Source organism: Haliaeetus albicilla, chromosome 5 (genome assembly GCF_947461875.1).
Source record: "Haliaeetus albicilla chromosome 5, bHalAlb1.1, whole genome shotgun sequence".
NCBI classification, from domain to species: domain Eukaryota; kingdom Metazoa; phylum Chordata; class Aves; order Accipitriformes; family Accipitridae; genus Haliaeetus; species Haliaeetus albicilla.
This window is the reverse complement of record NC_091487.1, coordinates 20,239,451-20,257,829: the sequence shown is the minus strand read 5'-3', so window position 1 is coordinate 20,257,829 and position 18,379 is coordinate 20,239,451. Positions and strand designations below refer to the sequence as shown.

Sequence of the window (18,379 nt, the reverse complement as noted above, 5' to 3'; positions counted from 1 at the left end):
AATACAAACATACCTACTTGGCCAGTTGCCACTATGTTGGTAAACTTGGGGTGCTGATTTACAGTGAGGCACAAAATATCATCATTGTGTTCCTGGTAAAAAGACTGAGAGCCTAAAAAAATAAAATAAAAAAGTCCCACTTTAATTAAAACATTTATACACACATAGACATGGTTAATGTTTGAAAATTTTGTAATATTTGTTAGAAAACAGCATTATGGTGATGTTGCAGTTTGGAGCTTAAAACCAGGAAACAGAAACTCCTAATTTTTTTCCTCTATTTTAACAAATAGCAGTCAATAACTCCAAACTATTCCCTCAAGTTTTCTACATCAAGTTGCTTAAATATCACAGAAACGAATGGCATTGTGTTACTCTTTAAAAGGTCTAAGTTATTTAAACTAAATTGATTATTGGGAATGAATGTATGTGATATGGAGGACTGAAAAGTAAACCAAATGAAAAATAATTAACTTACTCTTAGAAGAAACGTTAAACTACAAAGACCTCATTGTTCAGTTGTTTTCGTTTCTGTCATCATTTTAACAAGCAAATTTCAGAAAGCTAATACCAAAATAATCAAATCTTTACTTCCTTCACAATTCAGTCACCAGAAACATTTCAATATATTTAGTTTGCTTATGCAGCTATTATGAATCTTCTCTACAGAACGAATTTTCGGCAACAAATCATAATTTTTCCACATACTAGTATAAGATTTAAAGCATACCAGTAACTTCATAAACTGTAACTCCATGTGTGTGAAGAAACATTTTTCCTCAAGTGGGTTTTCTCCTACCTGTTGCCACATTATACAAGATCCCAACAGATGCAGTATGATATATTACATCAGCACCATCATTCAAATAGTGCACATTGTTTCTGCAGTCCTTGCCTCGGTACCCGAATACCAGCTCCAAAATTAGGTCCTAAAAAGATATTTACATCTATTAGATACTCAAAACCTTATAGCAATTATGAACTTTAAAATGTTTTCCAGGATTTTATTTTTCAAATATGTCCTTATGCAGTAAAGGAAAAAGAGTTTAACGATGTCTCAAACCAACAGAAACTGAGATCCTGCCTTCCTTGTCAGCTTACATTGCTGCTCATTCTTGTCGTACACAGTCATATCATCCTATGATCTCTGTTTGGTGGATGCTGTAGAATATTTATATGTGCATACACACACATGTGTATATACACAGAAAGAGATACTCATACTCATTCATATAAATAAATAAATTACAGTGAGCCAAGAAGAACACAGCTCTTTTGATGCAGAAGATACTAAGAAACAAAGAATGACAAACACTGGTCCACAATTTAATTCCAGCTGGCAATTAAGAAAGCTGAATTATAGCCTAAAACTTCTAGAACACTGATGGCAAAAGGCTGTTTATTATGCTACACCAAACATTTTGGTTCATGTTGTAGAAAATATTTCAGCTGATACGAAGAACTGCATTTCTGAAGGTGAGATGAAATTTCCACTTCAGATTGAGTACTTTATTTGCATTGGCCATGTAATGGGGGAAAAAAAAAAAAAAAGAAAAAGATGCCTGAGCTAAAGGCATCGTTAATAGATTTTTTAAAAATTATTTTATTTTTAAAACTGTCAACAATGATGAATTTTAAATGAAGTTTTAAAATAAATTTTAAAAAATTTTGCAGTAAAAGATGTTTAGTTTTATTAGCAATAATAAACCCACTAACAATCCAATTATCTAAACAGGACATACTGCTTTCTATGCAGTGCATTTAAAAATTTTATTGTTACTAAGAATTAAGTTGTGCTCCATTTCATTTGCAAGAAAAAGTAATATCAGGCTTTTTTAGATTTACAAAAAAAAGTTCTCTCCCACTTTTTTTGCTGTTTATTCACTATTCAATATTTCCATCTTTAATACATTTAAAATGAAACAATCATTTAGTGAGTCCACAAATGTGTCAATTTCTGGCAAAAAAAAAAAAATCCTAAAAGGAGAGGAAGAGGAAGTGATCAATGTTTTTCTTACCTCTATAGGTCTCTTTTTTTTCCCAACATTATTTGTCTGAAGTTTCTCCGGCTGTGGCAATGCCCTACTAACTGGTGGTCTGAAATAAAGAACTGTGAATAAGAGAAGGCTGTCCGTCACCCATTCCATACTAACACAGTACCTTCCAACCTGCTACTGCATATGGAAAACTTATAGCCCTATCCTACTTAACTGATATTTGTATTCATCTTTTAAAAAATACCTCTGTCAAAGGAAAAAAACCCCACACCTTTGTTTAACATGCTAGGTTTTCCAACAATTCTTCAACAATCCATGAGGTTAATGCAAAAGCTTGTTTTACAATGAATGACCACTGATATAACATTCTTAGCTTTTTCATGCTATATTCTTAAGGTACTTCAATCTTCTCTGTAGCAATTTTATTGCATAAACTTTAAAGGCTTACCTGATTAATTTAAATACTTAAGAGAGTCATTCCTGTTCCCACATGCCTTCAGTAGGCCCTAGCTTTTCCTATTTTTGTAATAGTTTGTAGAGAACTCCAGGTACATTTGCGCATTTGCTCTTATATCAACAGAAACAAGTTAATGATCAGCGCTTAGTTGGATGTAAACCATCACCATGCAAATGCATGAATATCAGCCATAACTTATGTTCCACTGTTCTGAATAGTGCAGATTTAATTAAGAAATCTCAATTAGATATATTTGATAAATATCTGTAACATATCTTTCAACTGTTCATATACAAAGAAACATACAAACAAATAAGTCCTATTTATCAAAATCATGCAGTTATTTCTAGTAATTTGCAGGAGCATTTGTTATTGACTCTATATATACAGCACGTGGCCATGAAAAGAAACCTGTAAGTTTGACCCTTAAGAGGAACAACTCATTTAAAAATAAATTCTACGTAACAATTAAATGAAATCCAGTTGATTTAATCCAGTAGGCAGTGTGGCAAACTAATACCACACATAAAGCAAAAGGTCAGCTCTCTTTCATATTCCCTTTTTAGTATGAAGTACTTTTAATTCCATCTCTGCTCTTGAATGATGACTTTGATGCAAATCACTGTGTCTTTTCTAAGAACAATAGACTATGATTTGTTTGTACACTGTATATTTTGAACTACATTCAAAAAGTATTTTTTCAGTTATTAAAATACAATACTATTTTCTGAGCTTTATTCCTCAATTTTCCCTGCCTAATTTTAGTATAATTTGATGCCGTAACACCAATCAAAAAATGTGTACATATTATAATGCAAATTACAGTGCAACTATAAACTGTGTTCTGAGACACTTCAGTTACTTCCTCTATGCTTAGAAGCCTGTGAAGTACCTATGGAAAAAAAAAAAATTACAAAAGAAAAACAGGTGAAAAATTTCTGTCTGGTAAAGAAGTCTGACAGATGCCTGGATCACCCAAACATGATAAAGTTTAGTAAAACTCGCTATTGTGTTAGATAGGGCCAGAGGGAGGTACTCGAAATATTTAATTCAGCACCATAAATCTAGATTTTATGAAATGTAAAATCTTTACAATAGAAAACACAAATCCAGATCCAAAAAGAAATATTGTTACTTTACATTTGACAGTTAACACAGTAAGTCTTTTTGCAGGGAGGGAATACGGGCTGCATTAAACAAATTCTTATCAGAGCAAAGTATGAAATAATAATTTAAAGTTAAAAAGAAAAGTCAAGGCATGAAGGAAAATAACTAAGGCTCATATTTTATATTAACTGATAAATAAGTGCAAATTAAAACAGAGAACACTAATGGAAGTATGGAGGAAGATTTTTATAACTTCACAAAGAATGGTAGTCTAACACTTGGTTTTTGCTACTCCAAGATTCTTACTCTTGGAAAACAGACTTCTAATAAACTGTCAGTAAAGGCAAAATGTGGGGACATCTACCATATATAGCAATGCAGGTTGGTAAAGGAGTCCAATGTGTACACGCACTAAAGTTCTTCTCACTCAGAGACAAATATTAAAAGATAGCAGCATTTAAATACATTCTTTCACTCCTGCTCGAAATATATCTGGTGGGAATGTACCCCCAGACTTCATTCTCAAAGGTCCTCAGTTACAGATCTTTTTTTCCTCTCTGAGGTTTCCAGTTAGAAGGAATTCACATACATTGAGACAGAAAAGCAAAGCATTTGAATTTGCTTTTCAGATACAGCCTAGACCTAGCTCACAGCTACAGTATCCTGTCCCTTAGTGTGTGAAGGTGAAAAAGTATTCTCCTAACTTTTGGAAAAGAGAACGAAAAGCAAACCAAGCACAGTCTGGGCTGCCCTCATCATCTATACAGGCATGTTGGCCAGTACAGGAAGCAAGGAATACATCCCATTTCTGTCAGCAATCCCAACATCCAATTTCATGACCACTCTCCAATCACTAGTGTCTCAACCAGCTCTTTCCAGATCTTATACCTGATGTGAAATTCCTAGCCCCTCCAGCTATTTTCCTGGTCTTTTCTTCTCTGTGTCCTATCACCACTGACTCCTAGCATCCTCTCATCTAGCCTGTCATATTACAACAATAGTATCACTAAGTATGATTAAAATTCTCACTTTCTAATTTGAAAAACCAAAGAAACTACACTTTTATTTAGAAGTTTCTAAATTATCAACAGAAAACACTCCCAATAGGTCACAACGTTTATCATATTAAATACATATGGAGAGAGATCATCTAAACTTTTGCAGAGGAAAATCTTTCACCATATTTGTTCCCCACCTTCACAGTACATGAGCACTTTCAGTTACAAATACATCAATCAAGAGGTAACAGGGATCTCCCAGTACCACAGAAACCTTCTTATCACTGTGTGCTACTCAAATTGGATCAAGTAAAGCTACTGAACAAAAACCGGAAGGTACAGATTCTGTATGGGGAATGGGCTTTCTGAAAGCACTTCAGTGATACAGAGAATAAAAACTTGCCCTTATTCATTCAAGTAAATGAAGAGACAGAGAGAAAGTAATGCAGCCCAGGTCCAATTCAAATTTGCTGGGGTGGGGGGGCAGGAATCAGACAGCTTGAAACTTCTGAGGTAAATTTACATTAAGATTCCCTCTTCTTTCATAAAGAACTTTTTTCCCTAATATCTTTTTTGAAATGGTCACACTGGCCTCCCAAAATATTAACAAATAAAGCTTTGTTTGGGTTTTGGAGTGGGTCTGGGGGGTTTTTTTTGCATATGAATATAAGTACTGCTTAAAACTGAACAAATTCTAGTGCTTACGATCTCTGAAGTTAAATGGCAAAATAATAACCAGTTCTCTGCCTGTGCAATCAAAAGTCTTTGAAGAATGAACAGGGTTAACGGTTAAATGAATTGTACATACCTATGATTATACATATCCTGTTATTTTATGGGTAAGAATGATAGTTATTGAAATATATCTAATACCTGATTTGTGTAACAGGTTAATGATATTAAGCACTGCTAACCAATCTTTTTCCCACCTACAATTTATTACTTTGAATTATAATTAAAATTCCTTAATTCCTTTGATACCTCCATAATTGCTGCTCATTTATTAGATAACTAGGAGCACACTTACAAATGCAAAAAGTTCCTAAGAAACACTTATACAAAAGTAGTTGCTTAAAAACCACTTACATAATGTTGACTTTAAATACATTTTTAAATTAAGCAAACACAACATGTACCTTTCTCTTTTTAAAAATGAAAATCAGGAACAAAGCTGAAGTGCTGAAAATTGGCAGATTGTATACCAGTGATTCTGTTGGTCCTAACCATTAGTTTCCCCAAGAATCAGAGAAGGGGGAAAATGAGGAACCTATAATAAATGGTATCAATGTTCACTAGTTCTCCACTGGCACGTTACCTCTTCTCTCATCCTATGAAGCAGCTATAAAAATCTCCTGCTCACTCCAGAATGCTTCCAAATACCTTATCTTTTTAATTTCTGATTTGTGATGGACAATCCAACAGTCTTATTACTATTGCTCTAGAAATTGATAGAACATAGCATAAAGAGCCCTTCTTCCACTTGTCACCCTCACATTTGACACAGAGCACTTAAGCCTCATTTCTATGACTCCCCCCCCCCCCCCCCCATTTCATTTATGTCCCTGAAAGATGGAGGGAAAAGTGAGTTAGAGACAAAAAAAAGCAGAAAAACTGAATAAAGCAGGAGACCATATCTGAAGTTTCATGAAAGCAGTAAAAACTGAAAGGACATGGTTCTGGCACAGGCTCAATGGTACTGGAACTGAACTGACTGGAAATGAAGATTTGTCTGCTCCTTGGATCTAGAATGTGGCATTTTTATAACGTCTACTGTCTGCTAATCCCTCGTGACAGAATGGGAGAAGAGGTAAAACAATCTCACATTATACAGCCGCTTGAAAAGACCATCTATACTTAAAGGCTGTACAGACAAACAGATACAAATATAGGTTGATATCCATCCTTAGCCAATCATTGCAGTACATTTACATTTGTACATTATCATACAAAAGAATAAAGTGAATGTCCATTAGTCAGTAAAACCTGACTTGACAATTTATACTCAGCTATATTATCTCACAGGTGACCTAAACAATTTATACAAGTACCCATCTATGAAAGACTATATTGATTCAGAGCAGTGGAACTGGAATGCAAATTACAAGCACGTATGTATTCTTTTCCCCATTTAAGATTCAAGATGACAACCTGTGCATTTAAATGCAGGAAAGTTGAAGGACACCAGAATACATTTTCCAAGTGCTTTTTTTAAAGGTGCGAAAGCTGAAGATATTTTTCATTTACTATTTAATGTGCAGGAAAGTGACTAATGGCATATACAACACACAGTGGTCATATACCCACATGTAACTGGCTGCATGCTCAAAAACTGTGTGCAAAAGATGGGAAGCAGAGCATGAATAACATTTTGGGGTGAATGCACATATGGATGGGGTCAGTTTGAACATGTGGAAGGAAAGTTTCGGCCATCTATCACAGGGGAAATAAATACCTTAATATTGGCACTTTATTTTCAACATGAAAATAGAATCGGTATATTTTAATATTTCTTGTTAAGAGACCATAAAAAAGGAATACAAGCATTTTGAAGTAGTCTGTAAAACAAAGAAATTTCTTTTTCATGGTTTCAGACATAGTTTCAGTATTATTGATACTGCTACCCATGTTGTCTTGTATAATGTTGTTGTATTTCACTCCCTATTTTTATTATTGATACTGAGTTTCTAAGTTATTTACAGAACAAGGTATGGTCTTCCGTGGTCAATATAAACTGCCATCAATTCTTTGAGTTCCATGGTAACTTATGACAATGTCAATTACAACATTTATTTCTGTTTTAAAAATCCAAGTGGGTTTTTGGGCATGATTTCATAAAGCAAATTACAGCTGTTGGTACAAAAGAAAAAGTCCCTTCCTGTGAGGATCACCGTAGCTGCACCTCGTACTTTCGGGGACTTGGAGAGAACTTAGCAATTGATTTTGCACTAGCCTTCAGCATGAAGTGATTTTCACTGCCCTCCCCAAAAGGTGTTGGCAAGTATGAAGTAGAGAATTAATTTTAAAATAAGGAGGAGTTCTTCCATTTACTCTTGGTAAGATTTTCAAAGTCACCTGTGAAACTTTTAGAGGTCTGATTTCCATTAGAAGATAATGAAACCTGGTAGTTTTTAAATACTGCTTCTTGACAACTATTAGTCATAATCATTTTCATGTGTCCTATGAGTAGTAAGTGTCATTTTGTACACACTAATGTGGATATAGGTAATCTAATACTTAAATAATTTAGCAACATATATACACCTTGACATGTCAGGTGAGACTGTCCCATCAAATATAAAACAATCCACTTTTGAGGTGGATAGCTGTGCCCTAGGGACTGGAGAGAGTGCTAACCTCTATATTTTAATAAATACTATTGAAAAATACTATTTGTAAAACAAAGGCAAGTTTAATGGTCCATGTGGTTAATTTTATATTGGTAGGTAAATAAATATCTAGCTTATTGTATGGAACAGAACTATAATGAACACATATAAATTTAAAATTTGTAATACAGTAATATTCTGAAGAGTGACAGGTGCATGGTATAGCACCCAACATGACAGATGGCTTTTTAAGGAAAATGGGAGATGACAGTAAAATATGGACTAAATAGCAAAACAAAAGCATTACCTGGAACCTCTTTTCAGCAGCAGGTGGGAAAAAGAAAAGGATTACTTTTACAAGTTTGGCTCAAAGCTAGGTGTCAGTGAATTATTCATAGAAATAATTATTATTGACTTTCTGGTTTGTATACTTCTTTTTCAAGGGAATTACTCACAACTTCATGAGTTATGTAAATCTCTTCTTTGTACAGAAAACTCCCCATTCACTTAAATGGGAACTATGAACATGTGTTGGCATGAGAATATAATTCTTAGGAATGATTCCTACTGTAAACAGAGAAAGAAAGCAGAAGCAGACACAAAAACCTCTGGAGTATATCAAGTGTTCAAAGAGTTGACAAACACAACACCTGAATTACTCAGAGAAAGGTTGTGCAGGTTTAACTTCCCAAAATGAGCTGATAGATAGAACAGCCAACTCACTATTAAAGACAGATGTTCAAGTTCACTCATAAAAATACATTCAGTTATACTAAAATACAACTATCTCAGCTAGTCAAAATATGTGGAGTACTGAGGACTGCTGAAATATACTGGGTTTTGATGATTATTTAATTCAGTTTTGTTGACTGAAGATATTTCAGCATCTGCCTCACAAATTTGTTGCACTGGATGGGTTTTCTCAGTCACGTATGATGCATACTCCTATACTTTGACTAGCAAAAAATCATTATTAACCATCAGAATATATGGGCATGTACAGATTATTTCCTAGTATTTGTACTATGCATGGGCACTTTTCATTAGTCCGATTAGCAGATACACTTCCTTTGTTTCAATTTGCTTTTAAGAACTACCAAGCAATTCCAGTGCAGCAAGGAGGATACTAGTTATCAGTCTTTTTCACTTACAGGTGAAGCAAAAATTATTCTTCTCTCATCTGTTAGGGAAAACTTACCAGAAAATTAAGAAAACTGTTAACAACTTAGAAATGGATTCTTTTTTCCCACCAATGAAAATAATCTGTTTTAGTGAATCTCTTCTAATTACTTCCAATTTTATTCTGCAATGCAAGACTGATGCAATATTTCTTCATACAGAAAACAGCTAAACCTTTTCTCCCAATAAATTTCAAATGTATCTTGAACAGGTTTTACAGTCAATAACATGCAATTCTTCAAGGACTACAGAATTCAAACACTTTCAGATATTTTTCAGAATGAGCGCTACAGAGGGGAAATTCTCCAAGAATGAAGCACAGTTTGCTCTTACAATTTTCCTGAGTCCACTGAACCAAACGTTCACATCGTCAGTGGAAAATTTTTAGCTTTCATTTGGCAGTTTCAATTCTTTAATCTCCAATTCTGCTTCCTCAATCTTATGATTTAAGTATGGAACAAGATTTTCCACATGGACCACATGTGATATATCTAATTATCACCTGGCAAATATTTACATATATGGAGATATGATCGGATGCCTAACTGGTACAAGGCAGTTTCATAAGAGGCTTTTGTGCTGACTTTCTTCATCACTGAAGTATTATGTGGAGCTGTATTCAACCTATCCAGCAATATGCCTGTGTTCCAGCTATCCTCAAGGTCTTCAATAAATGCATGTTGTTCAAATATCTTAGGTTCTGTTGATAAAGTCAGTCTACACAGATCATAACCTGAGTAACAAATCTTCCAACCCTCATCACTGGGCCATGCAATCACTCCTCTAGACATTTCTTTCCTGGTCACATCTGATTATTTTAGTTGCAAAACAAACAGGTTTTCTTCCTTGCATTCAAGACTGGAGATTATCTGGTAAGCCTTGATACCTTGGGTAACTGGCTTTTTGATTTCCTCAAAGACATGAGTTTTAGCTCAGCTTTGGGAGGAAAAATTGCCTCCAACTGGTAAAGGGAGACCATTCCTTTCCATAATGTTGTTCTAGTCTATCGCTAGTGCTCAGAGACACAGTAATACTAGTAACTAATAATAACGAAATTCTTGCTTGTGAAGAAAATCTCCAAAAATTTCAGGGATTTCAGTCTCAAGGTTAATGCCCCACACTAATGTACATTCCAATGTGCAGAAACTGATTCACAGAAAGGTTAGCTTCAGAAAACCCTGCTTTCTTTCTAAAACGGTTAAAAAAATTTTTTTTTAACTTAAAATTTAAACTTTCCTGTAATCTAACATTCTGCAAATAGGGTGAACAGAGAGGGAAGAAGCTGCTAATAGAAACTTCCTTGCTATAATTTCTAATTTTGATTCCTGGCTTCTCCCCTCTCCCAAATCACACAAGTTGACAGAGCAAAAGGAGAGGATAAAGCCATTTTTTTACAAAAAGAACTTTGGAATTTGTGCTATTTATATTCATATCACAGTCACTAAACCAGTAAGCAAAAAAATGTAATTGCATTCTGTTCATTGATCCAAAATGTACAGAAGATGTTTGTGTAAAATCTCTGCATTTCTCTTTCAGTGGCAATTACAAGGTGATAATTGTAAGGTTCAGATAAAAGAAGCCTCATTTCAGTAGCTTCCTCCCTCTCTCACGCCCTTGGAAGTACAATTGAGGTTTATTTACTGTCTGTATCAGGTAAAAAAAATTGCTCACTTCTGGATCAGTAAAGGACTAGTTTGTAAATAGTTTGTTAGTTCCCTTTCCATTATAAATACACAAGGATCTAAAATACATTATGTATTTTTGCTTATGTCCGTCCACACACATAAAAAACCCTCAAGAAAAAAAAATAAATTCGGAAGCAATTTTGTCACAATGCCTGGTTTTGAATTGCATCTGGGAGTAGATGCAGAGCACCTAAAGAATTTTCAAAAAATATCAAACACTGGGATCTTCCCATACAAGAGATCTCAGCACATGGACTGAGTAATGGTATGTATTAAGAAAACAGGATAGTGATGACTATGAGAGACAAACTCTATCAGAGGTCTTAGTTGCTTGCAAATTTTTAGTATGGTAAATTTATGGTGAAAAATTAAACCAGAATTCCTGGTTGTTTAGTTTTGAGATGTCCTGGTACAGCCATTCTTATGTAAGGTACATTAATCACAGCATCTTCCTTTGACAGTGACAAATAGCAAATGCTTCAGGGAGTATAAGAACAGAATAAGAATGGAGTGATATCCTACAAATTCTTCCCCCAAACCTCCAGTGATATGCAGTTCAGGGAGCATCTGAGCCAGAAGTGTTTTCAAAATTAACCATCCATGATGCATTTTTCTTCTGAGCAATTTACCTTGCACAAAAACATACTAAGAAAGAACTTTTAGTAAAGGATAGAAACGGTTTTCCAATTTATTTTGTGCGGCTGAATATCCATAAAGCTATTACACAATGACATTAGACACAAAGTAGGCATCTTCTTACATAAAAATACTTTTAATATTATTATTCAGAATTTATAAATAATTAAAATCAAAGACATAAGTGCTGCCTCACAGCCAATGCCATTTTGTTTTCAACAGAAGTTAAAATAAGTATTCCCATGTCAATAATATATTATGGTAATTTTACTACTAGAGAATGGCATATCATTAGCAGAGGTGGCCTTAAACTACACTGCAAGCAGACCTTAAACCGACTGAATCTGAATGAAATCTTGAGTTCTAGCATCCATAAGTTTTTTTTTAAAAGTGCCTGAAATTTGAGGCTTCGACATATTTCTATTCAGCATATCACCTTTTATCGCACTAGCATCTCTTATTTTCAAAGAATACCTCTCTATTTTCTTTTAAATACTGAATTGCTTAGATAAGATTGTTCAAAAGAAAAAAAAAAAAAGTCCCAGAGAAGCTGGGGAAAATCATGTTTGTCCTGAAGGAAAAAATAAGGGCAGTACTGCCTAGAAGTACAAGTTGATGCAACTCGTATCTCAAGTTAATGTGTCAGCCACAAAAATGATTACAACATAGAAATGTCCACTGCTCCTAGTAAAACTGTGCTCAAGGGGAAAACAAAATTTTTTTTTACAATCTGCTATTGCAAGGAAAAAATATAATTTATGAGCAAAACCAAAAAATTAAGAACAAGACACTACCTCTGTTGGAGAGCAAAAATAATTCTTTGCTCCAATTCCTGTTCTGTGAATTGCACTTACATTTTGAATTAAGGGTCACTGGAAGAAAATTACAATGCTACACCAAAAGCAGACTCTGATGTTCCATACTTCACAGAGAAGTTATCTACCCACCAGACTGCAGTGTTCTGCAGCCTCTTTTGCTTATTCTCCCCTTCTGACCCCAGAGATTCTTTCATTCCTTTCTGCAGAGCTTTAGCAAAAAGGGGTGACACTGTTTTGACCCACCTGTTAATGTGTATTTGAATTTGATAGACTAATGGCCTAAAACTCCAATTTTCTATGTCATCCTACTACTTACAACATAAAAGGTGAGATCAACTTAACCTTTTTAATAATATTTCAATCAAAATATTTTTAGTAAATAAATTTTTGGTACCCAGCTGAGTAATTTCTGACTCTAAATCCAGGCCATGGTCCCGGACTACAACTCTTGGCCTCACAGATTTGCTTTTGTGAGACAGAAGTAGGAAACAGATGAGATGTCTGGTATGCTTCTTCCTTTAGTGTCTTCCTATTGCCTACCTCATTTAATACTCTGGATACTAAAAATCATATTCCTTCTATATAGAGGGAACTTCACTACTCAGCTAGGGTTTATGAATTCCACTTCAGCTGTCAGGTACAATAATCTTAAGTAGTAACTATATTTTTGGTATTGTCTTTAAAGTCTTTATACATAGCCTTAGAGTTCAGTTATCTGGTAGTATTTATCTCCATCTTCTCCCACAGAGAATTAAACTCTTCCTACACTCAATAGTACAAGAGGTTCAGATACTTTCTGATAAGGAATCTCCTTTAAACGCAAAGTCAAAATTACTTGAAAGACATTCTCAGAAGCACATTCGACACTGGTGTGTCCCTGTGATCCCAAGAATACAAGGCATCCAATAAAATGTTACTACAAGAAGCGTATCTCTTCTGATGTTTGGCAGTCAATATAATAAGCCTACGCATAACATGGAATGCCACAGATGTACTACCCACACTCTGAGCAGCTGTATTGGGTTTGCATGGCAAGGTTTTGGTAGCAGGGCGGCTTCTGTGAGAAGCTGCTAGAAGCTTCCCCAATGCCCAACAGAGCCAATGCCAGCCAGCTCCAAGACAGACCCGCTGCTGGCCAAGGCCGAGCCCATCAGCGACAGTGGTAGCGCCTCTGGGAGAACAAATTTAAGAAGGAGGAAAAATACTGTGCAACTGCAGCCGAAGAGAGGAGTGAAAACATGTAAGAGAAACAACCCTGCAGACCCCAAGGCCAGTGAAGAAGGAGGGGGAGGAGGTGCTCCAGGCGCCGGAGCAGAGATTCCCCTGCAGCCCGTGGGGAAGACCACAGTGAGGCAGGCTGTCCCCCTGCAGTCCAGGGAGGTCCACGGTGGAGCAGATCTCCACCTGCAGCCCATGGAGGACCCCACGCTGGAGCAACGTGGGTGCCCGAAGGAGGCTGTGACCCCGTGGGAAGCCCGCGCTGGAGCAGGCTCCTGGCAGGACCTGCGGACCCGTGGAGAGAGGAGCCCACGGAGCAGGTTTTCTGGCAGGACTTGTGACCCTGTGGGGGACCCACACTGGAGCAGTCTGTGCCTGAAGGACTGCAGCCTGCGGAAAGGACCCATGTGGGAGCAGTTTGTGAAGAACTGCAGCCCGTGGGAAGGACTCATGTAGGAGCAGTCTGTGGAGAACTGTCTCCCATGGGAGGGACCCCATGCTGAAGCAGGGGAAGAGTGAGGAGTCCTCCCCCTGAGGAGGAAGCGAGTGGCAGAGAATGTGTGATGAACTGACCGCAACCCCCATTCCCCATCCCGCTCTGCTGCTGGGGGGAGGAGGTAAAGAACTTGGTTAAGCCCAGGAAGAAAGGACTGGTGGGGGCAAGGTGTTTTAAGATTTGGTTTTATTTCTCTTAACCCTACTCTGATCTGATTGGTAATAAATTGAATTAATTTTTCCCAAGTCGAGTCTGTTTTGCCTCTGACAGTAATTGCTGAGTGATCTCTCCCTGTCCTTATCTTGACTCATGATCCTTTCATTATATTTTCTCTCCCCTGTCCAGCTGAGGAGGGGAGCGACAGAGCAGCTTTGGTGGGCACCTGGCATCCAGCCAGGGTCAACCCACCACAGCAATATACCCAAATACCCTGTAAATGAACAAACACAGAAGAAAAGTCTATTTTAGTTGCACATGCTCTGTATAACTTATACAGAAACACTGACTTCACAGGTAACACATTTTTTTAAAAGCCTAAAAACAGAATTAATTTGATAAAGGTTGCTAGTGGTATCATCTAAAATTCAGATGGAGACAGTGGTGTCTGCAGAAGGATACACAGAGATTAACACAATTCTATCATCTGTCACCATGGGGATGTGATTTCACTGTGGAAGCAGGGTCCAGGCAGGTACGAGAGGGGTTCTCCTTTCTTAACCAGTGTGGCTCCAAGTGTCCTCGCAGCTCAGTCTACAAGTCTGAAGGGTAGCCTACAGCCTAAGGATTTGTTGTGCTACAAATGCAAGAGCATATTTTTGTGTATGCATATATTCTAAATAAAGTATGTGCAAAACCTCATTACCTAATGCTGGCACCTAAGCTAGTGACTCTGCATGTCATATGAATGCTATGTGGACCTAGCAGCTCAGGTCCTTAGGTAGTATAGGTGCATTGCCAAAATGCTGCAGTCAAGTCAATAGTGCCCCTCTCATCCCTGAAGCTTTATTATTTCCAACACAGTGGTGCAGACATGGTGATACTGCTTGCATAGCCACTTCTGGCATCTCTACAACATGCTCCCTGCACTTTTTATTCCATGTTGGACATCTACACCAACACTGTAATATAGTCTTACAGAAGTCCAGCAAGTTCTCTGACTATAGCTACTTAAGCCAAGCTGTTCCTTTAGCCACTCCAAAGTACTGAGGAAAAGAGGATGATATTTGATCACCTCTTCCCAAATACTCTTATTTAGTACTCACTTATGCCTGCTCTGAGAACTGGGCTTATTCTTTGTCCCTTATCCCTTTTCTACCCATTAACAAGCTACTATTTAATAGTAAAGAGTTAAAGCCTTCACTTCTATTTCAAATTACAACTACCTTCCCAAGCAGCTTAAGTTATTAAAATGCATTTGATCCTGGACTCTGTGTAAATGAACTTACCTCACTACCCCCTGCCTTCATAGGAAGCAAAAGGAAAGGGAAATAAAAAGAAAATAAAAATTAGTATCTATGGAAGTAGTCTTACTAAAACATTTACCAAGCTTACACAATATTAACTTCAGCAGAACAGAAGTTAAAATGCATAGAGTAACCATATTTTGGTTTTATTCTTCACAAAAATTTTACTTCGAAGTTTTAGGGCCCCCAAACTTTTAAACAATACAGGCAATGGAATTTTTTCATGAACTTTCATGCATTCTGAATCAGAACCTTGTTACCTTACTACAGAATTAATTTTCTTTAATGTTTTATTTGAAACTGAAAAACACAACTCACTCAGCTTCCAGAAACAATTATTCAAAGAAATACAAGAGGTTTACAATTTCATTAAGAAAAAAAAATAATCTTTAATCACAGCTTTCATTAACAAGAGTAAATATAAATCCAAAATGTTGATACCATGCACGTTATTTCTTTTTTATTTCCACATCAAATACATCTAATTAATAAACATAAAGACCATTTCTCATTTTAAATGCAAGACAGGCAGCTACAGCTTTATATGCAGGCATCCATTCTCTCCTTCAACAACACAACTTAAAAATAGAAGACGACACCAAAACTCCCACAAACGTCAGGTTGCATTACTCAACAAGAGCATCACAGATCTGTCAGCTTCACTGCTGAAAGAAGCATATGCATCATAACAGAACTCCTCACATTCTTGCAGGAAGTTTCCAATCTGCTATTTCTGTATATCCTTACACCTAATTGTACCATGTTGGTTTCCTCCTTTCCCTCTCTTTAATACTAGCGTTCCTCAACTGCCACTGTATTGTATTAGGATTCCTTCTTTCCTTTTCCCTCACATACACTGTCCACATCTATTTTGCTGGCAACAAACAACAACTTGCAGGGTCCTGTGCTCAGCTGCAGATTCTACAACAGATTATGCTCTAGTGGTTATAAATTCTCTTTCTTATTTCACATCTACTTTACTGGCTGGTCTTATTCTACTCTGCTCCCCACCCCCTTCTCTTCTAAGGCATACAAAAGCAAACCAAGCAATACAAGTAACACTGCGAAGCAATCAACTTCATTTTCCAAGACTCATTAGTAGAAACTGCAGAACCACTGTGGACAGAATTTTTCAAAGAAAGGTAGAAGTTATATGGACACAGAAACAATGCAGCGAGCAATTACAGCTGAATTAGTCAGATTAGTTTGTTGGAAAAAAAAACCAAAAAATTGAGAGCTGTCTTTCAATAAAACAATTGTAGAGGTTCATGCCTATAATGCCATCACTAGATACGACTTGGTATTTAAGTTTCAAAAAGAACATATTATCAAACATCAGCAAATAATTGTCTCAAGAAAATCCCCAAACATAATATACATACATCATTTGTAGTCTTTTGTGCTCTCTGAAAAAGATACAGACTAGTACTTAGGCAAGACTTGTCTTAATTTTTTTTTTTTTTAAAGAAGTATTTCCACTCTTTTTATACATACCATTTAAAGTTATATAGATTCCAATATAATTATGTTTTACTATTAATCATCTTTTCAGATTGCTTTCTTGGCTAGAATTTTAATTTAGCAATTACCTTTCATCTAAGGTTGGCTCCTTTTGTTGCAGATGAGGCTTAATTCCAAACATTGGTCTAATGTTTGTTGATAAGGCTTTAATGGTGTAATTAATTTCATTTTCCCTTGTCACATCACTGTCATAACCTAACAAAATCAGATTGAACAGTATCAAAACAAAATAAGATACCAGGAAAAAAAAAAATCATAATTTTGGCAGGTTTCAACAATGTACTGGACTACAAGAACAATTATACCATGTATAATTAGTAACATAAATACACAACAGAAAGAGAATAGCTGGAAATCATAAACACTGTTAATAAAAGGCATTCTAAGAAAAAAATTCTCTATAATATCTTTGTGGAAAAAATGATTAACAAAGATTCAAGGGACATTCAAAGCTAGCCCATTTCTGCTTGGCCTTAACTCAGGGTCACTAACAAAGGACCTTGCTACATGACACCTGCTGTTAAGTTCTGGAAGACTTAGCGCCAGGTTGTTCTCAATTTCAGGATCCATCCTGTAGGGTGGAAGCCAGAGGTCTGCACAGGGTTCCTACACAATGCTTAGGGACAGTCAGGCACACCAAGATGATGCGTACTACAGTAAACGTGGCAAAAAAGCTAAATAGTGACAGAGTTGTTACTTACCTCCATTTTTTTTTTTTCCCCCAAAGATCGAGGCTACTAATGCCAACTTTATGAATAGTTCTTAACTCTAACTGAAATTAAAAGGACCTGATGAAGAGAAACTTTTGTGTAAAAAGATGTCAATGTCTTTTCTTGTAAAGCTTAACAGACCTCTCTTTCTTTTAGAGTATTTTTGAACACATAGCTTAAGAGGGTTCTGTGTAAAGTACCAGAGCCTAGGGAACATTATTGGGCAAGTATGTGCTAACAGGTCACAGGCAGAAGCTGAACAAAAACTCTGACAATTGCAGTTTTTGATTCAGAAAGGTAAAGTTGACCAAGTCTCCCTGTATGCAGTTAAAATTACTTTGTGGACGTAGTCTTCAATATTTTTAAGCAGAAAGTGTAAAAAAATTCTTCTCCAAAGAATATTTAATATGCATCTGTCATAGTTTAACCCAGCCAGCAACTAAGCACCATGCAGCTGCTCACTTACTTCGCCCCCTACCCAGTGGGATGGGAGAGAAAATCGCAAAAAGAAGTAAAACTCATGGGTTGAGATAAGAACAGTTTAATAGAACAGAAAAGAAGAAACTAATAATGATAATGATAACACTAATAAAATGACAACAGTAATAATAAAAGGATTGGAATATACAAATGATGAACAATGCAATTGCTCGCCACCTGCCAACTGACACCCAGTTAGTCCGGGAGCAGTGACCCCCCACCCCGACTCCCCCCAGTTTATACACTAGATGTGACATCCCATGGTATGGAATACACCGTTGGCCAGTT

General features: G+C 36.3%; 1 protein-coding gene across 10 annotated transcripts in view; it reads right to left on the bottom strand.

Moving 5' to 3' along the window:
- EML5 (EMAP like 5) overlaps nt 1-18,379 on the bottom strand; it is a 121,461-nt gene that overhangs the window by 26,925 nt on the left and 76,157 nt on the right. For 5 of the 10 annotated variants that reach the window (XR_011324697.1, XM_069783676.1, XM_069783677.1 and 2 more), the window contains exons 27-31: nt 16,970-17,096; nt 15,363-15,377; nt 2,019-2,097; nt 800-929; nt 14-112 (exon numbers count right to left, since the gene is read on the bottom strand). Coding sequence is in view for 8 of the 10 variants with exons in the window: in XM_069783676.1 (XP_069639777.1) it covers nt 14-112; nt 800-929; nt 2,019-2,097; nt 15,363-15,377; nt 16,970-17,096 (450 nt within the window). In the remaining 2 variants the exon portion in view is untranslated. Of the gene's footprint in view, nt 1-13; nt 113-799; nt 930-2,018; nt 2,111-15,362; nt 15,378-16,969; nt 17,097-18,379 lie in introns of those variants that run through there. The other 5 variants (XM_069783683.1, XM_069783684.1, XM_069783678.1 and 2 more) reach the window with 3 other exon arrangements.